This window comes from Rhodamnia argentea, chromosome 10, assembly GCF_020921035.1.
Source record: "Rhodamnia argentea isolate NSW1041297 chromosome 10, ASM2092103v1, whole genome shotgun sequence".
NCBI classification, from domain to species: domain Eukaryota; kingdom Viridiplantae; phylum Streptophyta; class Magnoliopsida; order Myrtales; family Myrtaceae; genus Rhodamnia; species Rhodamnia argentea.
In genome coordinates this window covers 6,437,901-6,458,882 of record NC_063159.1, presented here as the reverse complement: position 1 = coordinate 6,458,882, position 20,982 = coordinate 6,437,901, and the positions used below count along the sequence as shown (strand labels likewise).

At 38.1% G+C, this 20,982-nt stretch overlaps 1 protein-coding gene across 1 annotated transcript; it reads left to right on the top strand.

The window, feature by feature from the left end:
* Positions 1-15,494: 15,494 nt before the first annotated feature.
* On the top strand, positions 15,495-20,982 carry LOC115732497. The gene is made up of 3 exons (XM_048285983.1): positions 15,495-15,817; positions 19,524-19,660; positions 20,249-20,982. Exons 1-3 carry the CDS (start codon positions 15,685-15,687, stop codon positions 20,690-20,692), a joined length of 714 nt encoding a protein of 237 aa, XP_048141940.1. The 5' UTR covers positions 15,495-15,684; the 3' UTR covers positions 20,693-20,982.

Sequence of the window (20,982 nt, the reverse complement as noted above, 5' to 3'; positions counted from 1 at the left end):
TGGAAATGCCATGTTGATTCTGGGATCGTCGTAGGAAAATAAGTTGGTCGTGCATGCTGACCTAAACATCATTTTCATTTCCCTAAAATGTAAGTCCCTTTTCCGCAGCTTTCATACTTTACCTGGAACATTTGATTAGACACTGCGATAGTAAGCTAGGAAAATTCCTAGAGGGCATGAACTGGACCTATTTTATCGACTAAAGATCCAAAGTGCACTTTATTTCGAAGAAAGGTTTGAAATGGCCAAGTCGGTCTCGCATAAGGGCCTGGGCTCGCAGGTCGGCCGACTATTTCCTAGCTCACATTTTTCGGCAATTAAAATAGGGACAATATTCGTCCGAAGTCTATATAATCGGTTAAAAAAGATAAGGAAAATTTTCAAATAATGACTTAAAGTGGAGTCATTTTCTCAAAAGAGGACCCATCGTGGACCTTATTTTAAAGAAATGTCTAAAGTGGCCAAGTTAGTCTTGAATAAGTGCCTAAACTCGCCGACCGCTTGAATTTTTATAAGCGATATAATCGATCATTTTTAAAAATATATTTTCCAAAGCATCCTTTTTTCATGAAACAAATGGAGCATAGATGACATTTCTAGAAAATGTTTTCTAGACATTTTCCAAGAAATGAGAATATTTTTTGGTGTTCGGTTGAGACTTGAAAATGAAAAAAAAAAATTATGTGATCATGCTACCCGTGAGTGGAATTAAAAAAAAAGACGATTTCCAATATGAAATTTTCTTCCTCATGCCGGATTTAATTGCATACTTTTCCCCCCCTTCCCAATCATCACATTTGTCCCCACGCAATGAACTTCTGGGAAATATAGGGTTCATGGGATTAATTTGAAAACGCAGCTCTGTCCACAATTAATCAATCTTCCAATATTTGTGGTCATCAAACTTCTATTTTTTTATCACTCCTTTTTTATAAGTGATTATCTATAAAAAAAAAAAAAAAAGAATGACAAGTCGGTCACACGGTTGCTAATTTTTTTAATGGAAAAAATTACCAAAAAAGTCTTAAACTTATTGTATTTGTATACCAATTTAGTCCTAAACTTTTTGACAACTTGCCAATTCAATCATAAACCTTTCAATTATGTCAATTTAGTCCTAAACATTTTGAGATTTTGTCAATTTAGTCATAAAATCTTTTGAAATTTTGCCATTTTAGTCATGAACCTATCATTTGAGTAATTTGCCTAAAAGACTAAATTGGCAATTCATGAAAATGTTTAGGACTAATTTGACAAATCATTAAAAAGTTTAGAACCAAATTCGTAATTGAAAAGTTATCAAAAGGTTTAGTACTGAATTAGCATAAATGCAATAAATATATGATATTTCGGACAATTTTTCCTTTTTAATGGGCTCTATGCGAACATGCGTTATCAAGTGGGCCTTCAATTGAAAAAGCGAGAAAACAAACATCAAAAGGATCATTGATCAATTTGATTAGACCAAAGGACAAACGAAAAATTCGGAAAAAATCTTTTATGACAATCTAACAAAGTCCTTATGAAATGTTTTCAAAATCATCCTCTATTTTTTTTCTGCAAAATCGTCCCTAATCCTAGTATTGGGTCCTAAGAGAAATAGTACTTCATTTTTACGAAGCTCTCAACAACATTCCCCTTGTTACGGCAACGTTTTAGTGAGACATTCATGTCTTCTCTTATGTTTTTACTTTCCCGCGTATGCTTTCGAATGGCAAGGAGTTGTAGTTTTGGTTTGCTCCTTTTGGTTAAATCATTTCCAAATAGTTTTTTTTTTTATTTTTTTTTTTTTAAATAATTTAAAAAAAAATTTTTAAATTTTTTTTTTTTTTTTTTTTTGGGGTTGTATTTTTTTTTTTTTTTTTTTTTTTTAAGGAAGAGAAAAAAAAAAGAGAAAGCTAATGAACCTAATATTTCAATATAAAAATAATGAGGATCGGGGTGAAACCTTTTTATTTTATTTTTTTACCAGAGAAATGGGGAAAGCATCATTATCTAAAACAAATTCAAGGGAAAATGAAAAATCACTGGACCATAGTTATTATGTTAAATAGAAAATCATAGAACAAAACACCTTGATTTTTTTTTATTTTTATTTTTTGGTCGGAACACCTCGGCTTTTTTTAAAAATTCAGCAATAATGCGAAATTTGGAACTCTTCTAAAATCATACAGTAAAGTCAAGAAATGAAATTATGAGGCAAGGTTGCTGATGAAGGTCATTGAACTGATAATCCAAACAAGGGAAGGAAATAGCTAATGGCTCGGCTCCATTGCTTTCCAACACTTGGTTCCCTAATTCCAATGAGGAGATGAAACATTCACTATTTCGAAATGATCACTTTCTGCGACACAATGACTATCCGAATCAGATCTATTTGGTCCAAATCAGATCTCTTATCAAATTGCTTCAACGGCGCGGATCAGTCCACGTGCTTATCAACCAGCCTTCGGATGGGCCCACTTGCTATAGCCAAAGGCCCAAAGTCCCCTATAATAATGTGTATTTTAAAAATCTTTAAAATAGAAAAAAAAAATTGATAATCAATTTCCCTTTGTACTTGTATTTTCGTAAGGCTTGGTGGGAATTCAATGCAGTACATCAGGACGGCGCAGGCGGCGTGGCGTTAAGCTGCTTTCTGGCTGGCCCTTAGTCGGGTCATGTGAAAACTCCATACGGCTCCACAAAGTGTGTTGTCCTATCCGTGATAATCTATGGAAAATTGATACGGTGCACGGTACGACACGACACGATCCGACACGTCAACATGTTATTTTTTAAAAAATAAAAAATATTGATGCATTGGCGAACTTTATATACTGAATGTAATCTTTCATAAATTATCGTGTATACATAAAAATATCATTGATGAGTTTTTTTTTTTCCTCTCTGTTAAAAATTTATGATTATTATTTTTTTGCTGGATGGATATTTTAATTTTGGAGTGATTGAGTGTACGACTTAAGCATATATATTTTTGGTAAATTTATATTTTGACCCTTAACTTATTGAAAATGCTTAAAATTAATTTTGTGCTTGTCGAAATAACGTGTCGGGATGCGGAACTTGCATGTTGTAAGAGTGTTTGGAGCGTTGGCTACATGTCAATCGCATGTCGGAGAATGCGGTGCTACATAGGTAATAACCAAGAGGCTCACTTCTCCCCAACTCATTTTACCTAGGGTCATAGAGAATCTCAAATTAATACATTTTCAAATTAATTTTTCCATCATAAAAAAATTTAAATTGATATATTTATAATAAATTTACTCATAAACTAATTTTTTTAACTATAAAAACTCTAAATCAATACACTTGTAGTAAATTTACTCTCATTAGTTTCCGTTGCATCAGAATAATACCACAAAAAAAATCAATCTAATACATTCATGACGACAAGAGAGAACTCAACATCTGTAGGTAAATTTTATTAAGGCTAAGCTTTGGTTTAGATTATTAAGCGCCGCATTTCATCTGCCCGTTCGTGGGCGGATCCATGAATTGAGAGCGCCCGCACGGATCCATAAATTGAGAACAGTCAAATTCTACGTAGATATAGGTTCCTGATTGCTTCTGAGGATGAGAGCTTCCAAGTCTTCCGTGCAAACATATAAATGGCATGAAAACATCGGGACCATCTACGTTTCATGTTTTGGAGCTTTCATCTTTTTGGCACGACTACCTAACGGCCGATCACGAAAGCACAACCAAGGCATGATCATAGGGCATCGGGTGTGCGCTTCGCTCATGTCTTTTCGACATGGCTCTCTAACGGCCCATCATGGAAGTGCAACCAACGCATGACCATAGGGCATCGGGTGTGCAGTTCGCTCATGTACATGGTCGACCCATGGAGGGCTCTCGAAAAACTCTGGAGAGAAGGTAGAAGAAGAGAGTATGAAGTGCGCTTTCTAGAAAGAGGATATAAATGAGGAGAAAATTGAGGTGGTAACGTGGCTATAATGATTTTGTTGAGAGCCTAATGATTTTGTTGAGATAGAGAGAGAAAAGGAGTGCAAAACAGCCAAAGTGTTGTAAACGGTATTTAGTTAACCTATGATAGCAGTTTTTATGAAAATCGAAAGAGATGGATGATACTTAATTATACCTTTTTAAACAAAAGAGCCCGCATGACAACGATTCCGGTTTTCTGATTTTGTTCCTTATAATAAAAAATGATGAGAATTATGTTTGGTAACGTAAATGATTTTGATTCTATTCCCGAGAGCAGTTTTGGAATCAAAAAAAGAAAAAAAAAGTTGGTTATATAAAAAAAAATCACTTTTCAAAATCACCAAACAGAATGAAGTTCTATATCTCTCACTTTTTCCTTTCAATTCTCTTGTCACTTTTCACTCGACCTAAAACATAACAAGGTCTCATTTTCAAATAAAAATATTTAAGATAATAAAAAATAAAATAAAAATAAAAAATTCTAAAAAATCAGAAAAATTCAAAAAATTTTCAGAAAATCCCTAAATATAGAAGAAACTTTGATTAAACTAGTTTGACCTTATTTTCATAAATTTGGGCCTAGATTCCCTCGATTTCATAGATTTTATTCTTTTTTTAGGAAAATCATAAACACTTTTGAAATTAAATCCAAACCACATTTCTCTAAGTACTTAGAGTTTCATTAGGATTTTATGATGCCATTAATCAATGTTATAATTCCTTGATTTCGTACTTGATTTCATTGGTTGTGATTTACCTAGGTTTAAGTACTTTAGACTTAGTCTAGTTTTAGAAAATTTGAAAAAGACAAAGACAACATGCATGAACACTTACCACTGGCTTATCTCATATGTTTAAAAATGAATTAAAAATTTGCATGAAACACGTTTAGAAAAAACTCAACTTCGGTGTCGAAAAGGCGTTGGTGGAAACACCGATGTAACCAAGTCCTTGGACGCTAGATTTTTCTGATTGCGTAGAATCGAACGGTTTCTCCCCATTGTTCGATAAGGTGCCCGAGATATCTTCCTTAAATACTGGTGATGACTCTATTTGCATGTACACATACACATGCTATCGATCAAACTAAGATCGAATTTGATATTCCTTTGTTGCGATTTGGTATAGGCATGCAAGAGCTAAGTTAATCTGAAATCACATACTAACCCGATAAGGTGCTTCAATTGGGACGATGGAAGGTGTCCGTGACATCACGGTGAATTTGCCAAATTCATAGCACAAGGACAAATGTAATACTTTATTAGCATCATCTCATGTTATTTCATGAAGTTCTTCGGCGCACGAGAAAAGAGAAAAAGAACAAGACAGAAATGAAAGATGACATTTGAATCATCAACCGGCTAAAAGAACTTTAAATGCAGCATTTCTTGATTATTAGTTATTGCATGTCTCTAGGGGGCATATGTTTTAGAATCAACACCATCATGATCCGAGATTATTTCAATTCGATCCCTTTGACTAATTCACTAATTTGGACTCTTTTTCTGTTTAATATGGGATGGACCGTCAATCCATTTCGTAGAAAAGAATGAAAGAGCCAGAAATATATCAAAGACAGGTAGTGGAAGTTGTACTGATATGGACAATAACCCAAAAGAAAGGTGAAAAAAAAACAAGAGTTAGTGAATGGGCTATTCCCACCCACCGTCTTTCTCCAGCTCCATCTCTTCTCTGCCTTCTTCTCTTCTCTATCTTGGCACCCTACTACAACCCATGGAAGCTCGTTCTGTCTCAGTCCGGACTTAATCAGCAGGTCTCGCATCTTCTTGGAGGTGAGCCCGTCGTCGGCGTCGGCATCGATGACCGCACGTGCAAGCAGACCGCGTTGATTATCGAAGTGAGTCACTAGTAGATACGTGAAGGTACTCGCTTGATAGTTAACAACTAAAATACGAATATGATTTATAAGTGTATCATTTTGTCAATTGACAACGTGGTTAACCAATCATTAATCTGATATATCCTCATAAATTGTTACTTTTTATTACTGACTTTGTTTCTGGTCGGTGTCACTGCTTCACGACCGAAAACTTCCCAGCGCTCGAGCCATAGGAATCCATTCACTGGTAGCCTCCGAACGTTAACTCCTTTATACCCTGCTCGAGGAAAAAGTACACTAGAAGTGTCATAACTTGTGTACGGCGTTCACTTGAGTGCTATAACTTTCAAAACGTTCACTTAAGTGCCATAACTTTCAAAAATCGTTCACTTAAGTGCTACGTCGGAGCAAAATCGTTCACTTGAATGCTACAAGAACTTTTCCGGCGTGCCACGTTAGCTTTCCGGCGTGCCACGTCATCTTTCCGGCGTCTACGATAACTTTTCCGGCTGTCACGTCGGTTTTTCCGGCCGCCACGTCAACATGACACTCAAGTGCACGATTTTTAAAAGTTATGACACTTAAGTGAACGTTTTGAAAGTTATGGCACTCAAGTGAACGCCGTACAAAAGTTATGGCACTTCTAGTGTACTTTATGAAGTACCTTGTTATAATGCGTTTGAAACTATATTAGCCTTACAGTATTCAAAATTTAGCTGCAAATTCTTACAATTGTTTATTTTATTTTTTTTGGGACAAGGGAACACTAGAAATGCCAAAATTTATGTACGTCTCACTTTAATGTCAAATTTTTTTTTTTCGTCTGCTCAATTTAATGCCAAATTGGAGAAAATAATGACCATTTAAGTGTCAAATTAACGAAATTTTTGCCAAACTAATTACATGATATTTATTATTAAATTTTTGAATTCTACGCGACAAGGTTTTTTAAAATTTCAGTCCATCGTGGACTTCTAAACTTAAAAATAAGGTAAAATTTTTTAAAAGAATTAAATCAAATTTGAAAATAAGTTAAAAAAAATAAAAAAAGAATTAGTGCTTGCTTGCAACGGCGAGGGCTTTGCGAGTCCTCGCCACTACTAGCCCTTTCCTTTTTTTTTTTTTTTACTTTCTTTATTATTTTATTTTTTTAATACACAAAGTTTGGCATGTAAGATTTCCGGCCGAGCGGATCAAAGTTGTTATTTAAGTGATCGTTGTTCAATAAAGTTTATACTTACATGAGTAAAAAGAAATTGGCACTAAATACACAAATTTTGGCACATCCGGTGTTCTTTTGCCCTTTTTGTTGTTTTTCTTTTATAGTACATAATCTGCAAGCATTAGCTGAGGGAGTAAAGAGCCTCGCCTCCGACAATTGCAACGAAGAACTCTCCTACTTGAGATCCGGGAGAGTCCATGTTTTCTCAATCATCATAGTCCTTGGAGAAACATTACAAAGGCTTCCGAGTTCGATCGGGAACTTGGAATCGCTGATTTAGTTGGATATACGAAACACGGGTATCAAAACTGAGTAGTGATCGAGGGCGTTTCTAAGTGTCTTTCGCAAGAATTGGGGATTTCTTGTTGTGGGTCTTTGGAAAAAGTTTCCTCATACGATCTGAAAGATGTTATGTGGAGGCGATTTGGAGTTGGATGCTCTGAGTTCGATCACACGGTGGAAGATCCGATTTGCCGTGCGTAGGGAGGCTAATTGTATAATTTGTATTGGTGTTAAGCCTTACATTGTTGCACGGGGTAAATCCTATTTGTCGAGCCTTGTACATTGTTGGTCTTAGTCGCTGTTTTGCACCATTAGCTTTAGGGAGAAAATTTCAAATAAGTACGTGAAGTGGAGTTGTTTTTTTCAAACAAAAAGGAAAAAAAACTTCCAAAGTGAGTTTTGTCTCGAATAGAACTTTGAAGTGAGCAACTTAGTCTCAAAACACACTCCCAGCTCCCCAGCTGGGGCACATGCATGTCACGAGCCACTTTCCAAGCCATGATCGGAGGCTGCATTTCGATTTGGCACTTTCTTTTTTTCCCTCTTTCTTTTGTTCATCTTCAACTTCGTTCTTTTCTTCTTTAGGATAAGTGTGTTGGAAGTCCTAAAAACTTGTTATGAAAGTGCAATTGAGTCCTGAAATTTTCAGAAAGTGCGATAAAGCTCTAAAACTTATAAAGAAAGTGTAATTAAGTCATGGAATTTTCAAAAAGTGCAATCAAGTTCTAGAGCTTGTTAAATTGATGAAATCAAGTCAATCTGTTGGTTACATTTTTTGAAAATTTTAGGACTCGATTGCACTTTCATTATAAATTTTACCACTTGATTGTACTTTTTGAAAATTTAAGGACTCATCTACACTTACATGACAATTTTTAAGAACTTCAAGCGCACTTATCCCTTTATTCTTCCCACTTTCCAAGGCTGCGCCACCTCCGTTCTTCTTTGAAATCTCACGGGCAATTTTCAAGCTCACAGCCTACTTGGAGGGCTTCTCCTATTTCGAGGAGAACAATGGCGGGGAGGAGGAAGGCAACAGCCAAGCAGAGAGTAGCGGCAACAGTGACTGCGAAGTGAGGACTGGATATGAGGTAATCGACAATGAAATGACAATCGATCGGGTCGTCTGCTACACCTTCGTCTCTTTTCCTCTCCACGCAGAGATTGCGACCTTTGTCCATTGAAGTCATGGCCTCTATCGGTTGATTCTGAGATCACTAGCCTCACATGGTCCTAAATCTGTGGTTGCATGAGGCCGGACGCCTCTATTGTCGTGATACGGGGCTTGGCTCAGTGGATTTGCTCGATATTTTGTCTGCATGATGTCAGAAACTCTCTAGTGGCCATGGCCATGGATGAGAGCTCGGAGCACGGAGACCTGGAGCTCGAGTGACCATGTCTTGGAGCTCAGAGGAACTATGGACGCGAGTGAGAAAAGAGAAAGCAACTATTCCCAATGCTCAAAGTAAGAGTGGCCATGACCACCAACTCCGGTATTCGGCAACATGGTCGAGAGCTCAAGCGGCCATGGCCAAGAGCTCAGTGTTATGATATAGGGGCCATGGCTGCATGTGAGAAAAGAGAGAACGACCATCTGCGTCGTCGATCAGTGCTGGATGGAGAGTGATCGTGGTTGACTTGACGCCACTATAGAGGCTCGGCGGCCACTTCATCGTGTCCAGCAAGATCGAGCACTGAAAATGGCTTGGCAAGGGTGCAGGAGGAAGAAGAAAAAAGAGAGAAAAGACGAAAGGACCAAAAAGAATGAACAGGAAAAAAAAATGCCCTGAACGAAAAATGCCCTCTTCCATAGCTTTGAAATGGCACGTGACATGCACGTGCTAGTGGGCCGGTGAAAATTTGGCAGGTGAGTGAGTTCGGGTGCTTTTTGAGACTAAATTGTCAATTTCAGTGCCTTATCCGAGATAAGATTTACTCTTAAAACAGTTTGAGAAAGGGTTCCGATAACATGATAATATGATAATATAAACAGTGGTGGAAATCTAGATATAAGATCGAAGATGGGTCTCGTCATGATTTATAAATATTTTTTGCCATTCATAATACTTGCGGTTAAGATTGTACCATTATATTGTTATACTGTTTGTTTTTCAAATTACTTTAAAAAAATAGTTCCACTTCAAAGCCTTGTTTGTAAAATTTCCATTAAGCAATGGAAATTGACTTTCGCCTGCCGTGATCGTGGTCAAGAAAGTGGTATTAGCTTCCGGAGCAATTTGTGCATGAACAGCTTACCTCATTATGAGAAATTATCGAGCTAGATAAGCATCTTTACATCCTGGATTCCTTACACAAACCCAGGAAGCCGTTTGAGGAGTCTAATTACACTGTCCTCCCGAGTCTCTCATACTTCGCCTTCGACACTTTGAAGCCTACCTCTAAGTTCCATGCCACTCTCGCAATAGATTTCTCAACACTCTCGTTGCGAGCTGTTCGCCATGGCTTATCAAAGTCGCGAACGAAACCTTTCGATGTGGAAATGAGCTTGAAACAAGGCTTTTGGTGCCCCTAGTTAGGTTCAAGGGAGTGGCATTAGGAGAGATTAGTGGTTATCCAAGATGAGTGCTAGTCTCCTTTTTAGGCGCTTGAAGGCATGGTCGGCATGCCTAGACAAGCCAGTCGTAAGTTGATGATGCTGTTCTGATGTCGGTACATAGGTCGAAACTAGTTGGACTTGAAACTTGGCTAAGATAGTAGATGCCCGAGGTAAGTACAGAAATGAATTCTGTTAGGTAGTTGCCCAGGCACGAATAAAAAACACTTTATGAGAAAACATTCAATTTTCAAAGCTCCAAGTTGTGGATCCCACGCAAACGCTCGATGTGTTTAAAATTGCAATGTTTTCTCCGTTCTGGTTATTTATCAAGTGCCTCCTCCGAGGCACTCTTTTTAACTAAATTGTTTTGTTATCCGCTAATTAAGGGAACTTTACAATTTCTAATGAACTAACTACCTCATATTACGTGCAATCATTATTTGAAAAGCGAATTGTTTTTTTTTTAAAGTATGCTCGGGGCATTCATTAACAAGATTGCGGCATCTAGAGAAGATAAAACAAAAAGATCGATCTTTCGCTTCGTGTTTCATGAGATGATAAAATAGGAATAGTAGATTTAGGAGGTTAAATTTTTGTATTTGGCTTTAGCTTCTTCTTCTTCTTCTTCTTTCCATATAGAAAACAAAACATAGGATGGAGCAATTTGATAAACCAAAAAGTTCACAAGAACAAATCCTTTGCTCAGTCAGAAAAGGAAAAGAGCAACTCTTTATTACATGCCACCATTTACACGGCATAGCCTAGCTTTTTAGAACAGGAGAAAAAAAGACGATGACAGAATCAAATTCAGGGCAAGTACTTGCCTGGACCCAGATCCGCGACCATCGAGTCAATCGCGACCGTTAGCATGGGTCCCACAAAATCCAACGACTGTGATCGCCGCGATGAGAATTTCCTCGATTTTTAGACCCTCAGTGATCTGCTGAAAGCCTTGGAATACTGGTAGCTGGGAATCCAGGATTCCTCTTCTGCTGCTGCTGCTGCTGCATTGTTGCTCCCTAAGCTCTTCTTACCGAGAATGGGCCTGAACAACTTCTTGAGCACCCTTCGGAAGCTCGACGGCCCGCCACGGCCTCTTCTTCGCTCGGCCGCCGCCGCCGTCGCCGCCGTGCCGCCATGGGCTGAACTGGGTTGGTCCGCCCAATGCGGCGCTGTACGGGGGCCAGGCCGAGCGAGGTTCGGGTCGGAGAGGCTCCTGCCCATCATGGCCTGGTTCAGCTGGACCTCGACGGAGAGCCGCTCGAAATGGTCCAGCAGCGTGCTCTGCTCGTCCCCGAACCGCTTCAGGACGGCCGCGATCTCGTCCGCCGCCTTCGCCGGCTTGGCCTCCTGCGGCTGCTGCAACCATCTCTTCATCTTCATCGTGTGGTCGGAGGGGACTTGGGGAGCTTCGAGGTATTCAGAGGGTTGCTTTGGTTTACGTTAAAGGGCTAGAAGCAACGACTTAAAGGGACAAATGGAGAGGGAGATCTTTGGGGTTTTCAGTACTTTGTCCGCGGAAGTGAGAAAGGTATCTTGACGAAGAACATCAGCGACGGGAAAGAAAGGCAGTCCTTGAAGACTGGTAGCCGGATGGTCTCGCCAGAAGTCATAATTGTTATAAATAAGCAAATAAAAGCTTCGTGGCATTTGTTCCAAGTTAAAAAAGCAAAATTTGACTAAAGCCACACCGAATTTGGAAATTTCATTTTCCAAAAGATGATGACAATTGATGAAAATAAAGAAATGGAAATTCTTTTTTTTTTTTTTTTTTGGGACAGCGCTATTTCCATACCTTGTATAACTAAATCCATCCAATTTTTACCAAATAGACAAAATTGCCCTGTATCATTCAATTGCAATTTAAATTGGTTCTCCCAAATGTATTTGCTTCTCCCCTTTTTTTTTTTTTTGTAGTTTTTCTATATCTATATAGGATATACTTACCATAATTAAAATTTTGATATGTTTAGTTTTCGTTTCTTGTGGATTTTTCATGTATATCAAAAGCACTATATTTTTTTGTTGTTGTTGTTGTTGTCAGCCATTACTCCCATGAGAATTTCTCTTGTCCAGAAGAGAAATCTCCAAGAAACCTAGTTCTTTTCTGTGTCGTCGGGCAAATTTATCGATAAACTGTTAAAGTAGATGAATATTAATCGAAACAGAGCATTGCATAAAGTAAGAAATATTTTTAAACCGCAAGTGAAAGTTCAGTAAGAAATATTTTTAAACCGCAAGTGAAATTTCATTATTTTGTATTTGAAAAAAATGATATCATCGATAAAAATTTTATGAGGAAAACAAGATGCCTCATTGTGCATAATGTTTTTAGTTTATTCCTAGATATTCCTCTAACATCGTATGCGCTCTCTATAAAAGTATCTCGCCAATATTGTAAGGAGTAAAGATGAATTCTTTAATATAGTAAATAAGGGGCCTTGATGTATATTGTAGACTAATAAAATTAATAAAAAGTTCACCAAGAAAGTGAAATTTTGATATAAGAGAGACATAGATTAGAAAAGTTGTTATATAATTAATGATGAAGAAGAGCTTTTCAGTTTTATATTATATCAAAGGATATCTTTTTTCCTTACTATTGGCGAAATAATTTTACATGGAACATGTAAAACATCATACGAATATCTGAGTATGAGCTTTTCTTTAATACACTAGTAAAAAACACATCTAAAATGCTTAACTATAGAAACTAGTCTAAGTAGAAAAAGGAAAATAGAAAAAAAAGAAGATCACTTTGAAAATTGCAATTGAAAAAGCATGGGCAATTTGTCTTTTTAGTGTATATGGGGTGGATTCAATGTGGAAGTAGCTGCCGCCTTTTTTTTTTTTCCCTTGGAAATCAATCCTTTTAGAAAATTTAAATATTAAATCAACTTTCATCTAATAAATTGGCGTGGATTCTTTAACATGATATCATAGCAGGAGATCCCGAATTCAAATCTTTTAAGCTCATATTTACCTTTCCAATTAAATATTTTCATGCGCTAGGCTCGGGCCAAAGTCCGCATGAAGGAGAATGCCAGAATATTCAAATATTAAATAACATCCTAATCTAACGGTTTAAGGTTTTAGATAGGACTTTTGAACAAATTTGATAGCACTTATTCTGTTTGGGGATACTTGATGTTGCATGATGAGCCAATTTTAGATGATTTAATTAAAGAAATCTCGTGAAATGACATGATGCAACTCGACTGTTTTGGCAGGGCGGCAGTATCACTGCTCATTATGATTTTTTCTCCCGACATAAGCAAGACAGGACAAAAGGGTGTTGACCCGAAGTTGAAAAGGCAATGAAATCTGATCATCCCCAGCATCAAAAGACAGAAGAAGGTCTTTCTTTATTAATCAAGGAAATTAGCGTCCCACAACCCACATCAATCCTAAATTTTGAACAATGATTAACGAAGTATTCTTAATCTGTCGTGAGGTTAACAACATATTTTAGAATTATAAACAAATAAATATAAATAATCAAAAATTATTGTGGGCTCCACTTCTTCAAGAATTTATAGCCCCGTAACTTGGTGTTACTTCATAATGGCCTAAAAACTATTATGCTAATAAAACCCAATCATTTTTTTACTCTCGACCATATGAATGAACCCTTTAGGAGTGCAAACTTTAACAAAATGCGACATGCCAAATAACATAGGGTAACTAACTTGAATTGCTTTATCAAAAAGTTTTTCTCAATGATTGTCCCGAAACGTTTGTTAAATATAATCAACTAGAAAATATTCGAGCTTTCGGAATATTGATTGTGCATGTCACGAGAAAAATTGATACATTGAAAATTTCAACATTTCTTTATTGGGTTGCTTCGGCCGAGCATGACAACGGTTTTATTTCCCTTTTTTTCTATTTTTCTTTTTCGGGGAATAGGTTTGAAATATAAATCAGTTTGGTAAAATAATTTCATTTTTTTTATTTCAAGGCCAAAATCCGGGCCAAAGATAGATTTGGAATAGAAATGAGAAGCATAAATTTTTCGCTTTTCTATTTTTGGAATAGAAATAAAAATAAGACTTTTTCTCATTGCTCACTCTCTATCTCTCTTCCATGCGGTCTTCCTTTTTCTCGCATCCCAACCGTCGGTCGTTCACCGCCAGCCGTTGGTCTCCGGTCCCTAGTCGTCGATTGCTGGTCTTCAATCCTCGACTGTCGTTGGTTGCTAGTCGTCGATCATTGATTTGTCCTCGGCTGCCGTTTGCCCGCCGGTCCCCATTGGCCACCGATCTCTGGTCCCCGGTGGCCATTCACTAGCCACTAGCCACTGTTCTCTGGTCGTAGGTCCTCGGCCACCATTCGCCGTTCATTCGTCGCTAGTCACCGGTCGCCTGTCTTCGGATCCCGACGACCATTCACTCACCGCCACCCATCCCACGGTTGCCGGTATTCAATCCCGTCCACCGTTCGTTGATTGCCCATCTCTAGTCCCCAACAATACTTTGTCTGCTGGTCGCTTAACCGTCAAAATTTTATATTACTATAAAACCAATTTCTATTCTGGAAATGTAATTTTGTGTCGTTATCAAATGAGAGTCTCTGTTCAAAAACTCGTTTAAGGAATAGAAATAGAAAATTCTATTTCTAGCTAGAAATATGGCTCGAGAAGAGAATGGTTGTTATTCGTACACTTAATAAGTGTCTTGTGGCACATTTTATGAAAAATCCTTATCAATCCCTATATAAAGGAACTCTTTTGGGTAATCGATCGAAAACAAAAAAAAAAACCTCTTTTGGTAATTGTCCGGACCAAACAAAGAAAAACTCTTTTGGGTATTGAAGTTGTTGATCAATAAGCAGAACTTCAAAAATCAAAACTTCTCTTTTTCGTGAAGAACCGGGCTAGGTACTGACCTTCATGGGCCGAACCGGATCGGTTCAGTCGCGGCCCACGTTTGGGTGCTGGCCGCCACGGACCGACCCGTACTAAACTGGTACCTCACTTTTTAACGTTGTTATTTATTTATTGAAGAAAATCTCTGTTCCTCGATTAATTTAACGTTGGATAATTAACGAATTAAGGTTAGCCTCGCTCTTTTTAAACCTTAATTAATGCTAATTAATCCCACTTGCCAAGAACAAAAAAAAAAAAAAATGAATAATCAATTTGGCTACTGGGCGACTTTTAGCAGTTGCCCGCGTCACTCCTCGAACTCTTTTTCGTGCTCGAAGCGAAGAATCGAATGCCAAATTCGAGAACCCATCTTCCAGTTCACGCCTCCCTTCGCGATCCTTCGGTTTTCTTCTGCTTAATCTTGCGGTTGTTTCCTCCTTGGCGTGAAAGCCAAGCTGTTGCTACTGACGCTCCTGGAGGATGAACTTGGAAGACCTAGCGTCGAGTCGATTTCTAGGGAATTCGTTGGTCAGAGAATCGAATTTGAGGTGAGGTCGTGAAATTTTGAGACGATTGATGTTCTGATGGCCAAAAATGGATTTCTCGCTGCGGTCTTGGTGTGTTTGATCGTGGCGGATGCTTCCAGTGTCGACCCCTCTCCGCTGCAACAGGTCTGTTGTCTCTTTTTCTGGGGGTGTGCAGAACCGTCGTGTTCTATTGTTTTCACTGTGTTATCGGCAAGTTTTTGGTTCGTGGTGGCAAAAGCGATGTCTTCAATGATGTGTTTTGTTTAGGCGTCTCCACTGCGAGGTCCTGTTTCGGGTTTCAAGAAATCGGATAGCGGAACAGATGATGCCGGTAAATCTAGTGAGGCGACCACAACTTCGTCCAATTCGAACCCAAAAGGCCAAAATGGCAGTGTGTCCGTGGGTTCCCCTTCGGTTGAACGGAAGGAGAAGAAAATGAATGATGAGAAGAAGGAAGACAAGGAGCTGCATGAGCCAGCGGAGACCAGCGAGACTTGTGATGGAAAAGACAAGGACAAAGTGTGTCATGATCCTGGAACTCTGACTGCCTGCATTCTGAGCTCTGAAGGTGATGATCTCTATATTTTATTTTCATTTCATTTCATTCCAATTGGAGATGGCCGTGTTCCAATTTCTAATTTGATTTGTCATCAGAAACCGTGCTATCTGTTCTGCATTTCATTTTGACTATCTATTTTCGGGGAAAACTTGAGTTGGGAGTTTTGCGACAAGAGTTCTTCTTGTGATTCGTAGAAGCTTGTTGCACATATGCTGCCTATTGGTATGATATGTGCTTTGGAGACGGTTTGCAACACAGGACACAAGCGGTATCATCATGCTTCTGTTGCCTGAATGAAGTGGTCAAGAAGTCTTACCGTTGAAATGATATGCTTCCTGTTGAAAATATAGCTCTTTTCAATTTTAATAACACTCTTGGCCTTTATCTTTAGAAAATCCTCATTGAGAAATTAGTATTTCAAAGCTTATGGGAATCTCTATCAAGAATTGTTGGCATAGTCCGGATGACAGAGTAGGTTATCATGATCGACTTATGACTGAACACTTCAACGATTCACAGAGGTGAAGAGAGGAAAATTTCACCAAAAGTCCTAAGTGTTTTGCTGAATGTGCAATCAAGTACTAAACGTTTTGGATCTAATGCCATCAATTTTTTCTGGTGAGGTATCAACTAAGTTTGCCAACGTTGCACGCCAGAAATCCGACATGGCGACTTTGTACTATCTTTGAGCTGGTGCTGATGTGGCACCACATCAATAAATAGGCCAAATACATAAAGGTTAGGACTTGATTGTACATTGGGCAACATATTTATGAATTTTGGTGCAATATTCCCTTGTGGAAAGTAGCCACAGCATGGACTGTGGTGGGTCACTGGCTTGTTATCTTACTAGCAGACTAATAGAAGAGGAAAAGCGCATGCGTGTGGAAAGAAAGTTAAAGGAAGTTTTATGACGGGTAAAGAGAGAGATGTCGAGTGAAGAGATGTCAAGTGAAGGTTGGAACTGTTTTGGGAAAACGAACTTAAACTGTTATAGGATGAGAGAGATTTTACTTTTAACTTCAATAGAGGTGAGAGGGTTAAGGGATTGCACAGCAGTTATGTTGATTACTTTAATTTGCAATATTTCAATTATTCTGTGATGTACAATTAAAATTCATCTTTATTAGGGGCATGAATTTTAAGGAAATTCTGATGTGAAAGTTGCAGGGGCTCAATCTCTTGAGGGCAAGAGAACCATCTATTCCTTTGACTTTACTCTCGTATCGTTAGTCAATTTGAAGTCTAAACCCAGTGATGGGAGACCTGGCTCCTGGACGATTATAGAGAGCACCATGAAGTGAATATCAGCTTGAGAATGATCGCTCTATGCGAGGTTTCTTGATAGTATCTCATAATGTATGTTCATCAAAGATTAGTACAATAAGTAATTCTGATTCATGTATTTTCCTTTGTAGTACATTCAAATTTGTGGTACTATAACACCAGACAATAAAGTTGTGGGGAGTAATGACTTGCTCTGTCAAGTCATTGAATGGTTTGGGCGCAAAAGTCAGTCTTATGCATGAGTTAAAATTATGTGTCCTATCAATCTCATTTGGATAAGCATTCTTACTCCTGAAAATCACTTGAATACGTAAAAACCACAATTTCTCATAATCAGAAACTAATTGATGATATACTTGTCAAATCAGCCTGTTTTGATATAAGAGAACCACTGAGGAATTGAAGAAATATGGTTTTGGTTCCCTTAAGTTTTCTTGTTGAGATCCTGATAAAAAAAAGGCAAAAAAAAAAAAGAAATTTCTTGTTGAGATGGATTTCCTGCTATTGGTGACGATGAGTTCTTTGTGTCTGCAAGGAGCAAAACCAGCAGAGGCAGTGGCAATAGCAAATACTTTGGTTTGGGCCTAAAATATTAGGTACCTGTGTTGATTGGATTAATAATAAGGCTCGAATTCTCAGTCGAATTTATAATAGAGAAGTTTGAGAATTTGGTACTTAGCATCTTTAAGCGGTCACGATTTTGAACAGCTAAGAGACTGATGACTCTCAGTCAAGCCTCAATCATTTTTACGTTAAGGTTTGAGAATTTGGCACTTAGCATCTTTAAGCTGTCGCGATTTCGAACAACTAAGAGACTGATGACCCACAGTCAAGCCTCAATAGTTTGGTGAAATTGAAAGGCGGCATGCTTAAGAGGTGTTCCTATTGGGGTTAACTTCGCCTTGTTACTTGGACATCATAAAGATAAGTTCCTTGGTCAGCTTAAGTTCAAAACTCTTAGATAGGGTGATGGAATATGAGGTGTTTTTAGATTTTGTTTCCACTTATCCCCGTGAAATTTGTTGAAGTCAGGTGGAGTGACATTCTAAGAATACTAATTGCTCATTGTGGTTCATGGATTGTCAATTATTAGAGGGTTCCAAAGTGCCATTAACATAACAAAACCCAAAAAGGAAATTATATGTTCCAAAATAGACGATTATTGTCCATCAGTTCTCAATTCAGCGCTACTTAATTGATTCTATCAATTTTCTGAAGTGATTGAGATCTCTTGACCATACATGTAAAATCGTGAAGTGGGGGCCAACCTCATTAAAGCTATTGTACTAATAGATTCAGTAAACTGACATGTGTGATTGATGCTACCCTATCAGATGGAATGTACTTAGTCCGGCTAATAATACGTGTAATATATACGACTTACTCATCTCAAACCTTACAGAAATGCCTTTCCTTCCAAGGCTTTCCAGAGCAAGTTGATGTCAATCCATAAGAGTTGATGTATTGATTCTGTACTTCTCATAATGTTACGATATTATACATCATCTTCAATAGTTCTTCTCAATGTAGATTGAGAAGTTGATGCAATGTTTAGAAATTTAATCTTCTCTAAGGTTTTCCCTTTGTGCACGTTCAATTCTGTGTTAGATGAAAAAGAATGTCTTTTGACATGTTGGGAAGTTCTGAAAGTCTGCTGCATGATAGTTGGAGGACCTGAGTCATAACTGATGCTAAATTTGACATGCTAAATTAGTTTAAGCTGTGGCCATTCACACATGAAGGGGCAGGTGACCAGTACAATGCACGACCCCTGTGAAGTTACTCTTTTATTCAGAAAAGAAAGATATTCTCTTGTTTCGAGAAAATGTGGTGTCGCTTACCTGGAACTAAGTATTAGAGTGATATTCACTGGCCAGAATAGGAAGTATGATAGTGCTGTTTGACTTTTCAGTATAAAATCTTTTTATAGCTTGTACTAATATGCCTGAATCCAGTTACATGCATATGCCATTCAATTCTGCTTCTTATCATGATAATCTTTGGTAGTTTAGAGGACTCTTCGGAGATGGTTGAATTTCTCTTAGGAACATTTTCTTTTTTGCGTCATATACAGGGTGAGATTAATAGGAATTAGCTCTCTAGTTCGCAGTTGTGCATTTCTCGTTACTGAGCTATAATTTGGCAAGGTTTACCTTCTTTTTCTTCAGATATTTTTTCTTTCTATTCAACTGAGCTTTTGATATTCACCGCTAGCTTTGAAGGAGTTACAGCTATTCCAGATGTTCTATAATACAGCAACAAAGCGAGGGTTCTGTAATTATTTGATGTCTTTGTTATTTCATATTCACTATCTCTTTTTGGAAAAGAGGTAGATCGTGGAAATACTTTTACTGCTCTATTGTTATTATTATTTTTACTGGGAATCTCATGAAGATTGAAAAATACTTAAATTCATTTGATTGTTCAGTTGCAGCAGGGTTGAGCAAATTGGTGGTTTTAGTCCAAAATAAGGGGGATAGCGCTTTGATGGTAGATATGAGCGTGCCAAATTCTGCCACAGGTTCTACAAAGAAGCATGAAATACCGAAACACCATATCAAAAAGGTATACCTTATCGATCCTGACTTAATATAAGTTGCCTGTTACTAACTTTGGGTACAACCGGAGTATAAAATTAGTTGGTTAGTTTATGATAATTCTCCAGCAGTTGCTTGGAAGGGCCCTAGTGTGGTAGGTGATTTTTGTTTGATGCAGTCTAGTTTGCTAATAAATAATTCAGTCGATCGATCAATCAATCAACGAGAGAATAGAACTGGAGCCTCCGATTCAGAACTTACGCTTGAGCTCTTTCCACACCATTGGACTCGTGAATAGTTTCCCGTTAACAGTGTCCCGCTCTTTACCTTTTTTTACCTCCACTTTCTACCCCTCCAAACGAGTAGGACAACATTTTCTTCGTCACCCCTTCTTTGCTTTCTTCACCTCCATTTCCTTTAACTCCTAATTCTTCTTGCAAATTAAGTGTAAGGTTGACAAGCTGCAGAGCTTAGGATTGACCGAGACATCAATCGCCGCAGAAAGAACTTTATTACAGATAGTCACTTAGAGAGCATGTCTTTCATCTGCTGCTTAATTATCATTTTGTTTTCCTTTTTAAAAGGTTTTCCTATTAATTTCTTGTTTCTTCCTCAGATTAATATTTCTCTTTCTATGGGGGAAGGCAGTAAAGTTGTATTAAATGCTGGGAAACGGGATTGCGTGCTTCACATGGGCCCTCTTGTGGCTGACACGAGTGTTTTCCTCTACCTCCCTTCGTTTGACAAGCTAATTACCCCGATCAATGGTGCGTATTTCTTGATTCTAGCAGTGGTGGTCTTTGGCGGGGTGTTAGCTTGCTGTGTGTTTAGGAAGCGGCGAAGAAAGAGCGAGTTCAGGTATCAGGAGCTTGAAATGGGGTCAGGAGAAGGAACCAATATAGAAACTGCAGAAGGTTGGGATCAAGGATGGGACGATGATTGGGATGAGGAGAATGCTGTGAAATCTCCAGGTCAACATCATGTAGGAAATATATCCGCAAATGGCCTCACTTCTAGGCCTGCAAATAAGGATGGTTGGGAACGTGATTGGGATGACTAGGAATTGACAACGAAAAGGGTTTCGGAAGAGTTCTACCTCTATATGGGAGGAGAAAAAGGAAACCAGGAGACACGACAATACCAAAACCAGGTACGTGATTCAATTTCATACCACCTGTACACTTATCTTATGAAAGGCAGCTTCAGTTTGGCTTTGCCATTTAAAGGTACACAACGAGGTTGGTCGAAATTTTGAAGTTGAGGAGGTGGATTGTGTTGCCTTGTAATACTGTTCCACTTAGATAGCCTGTACATTTAGCTTTACATCCAAGGTGTTTTTTGAAACGTTGA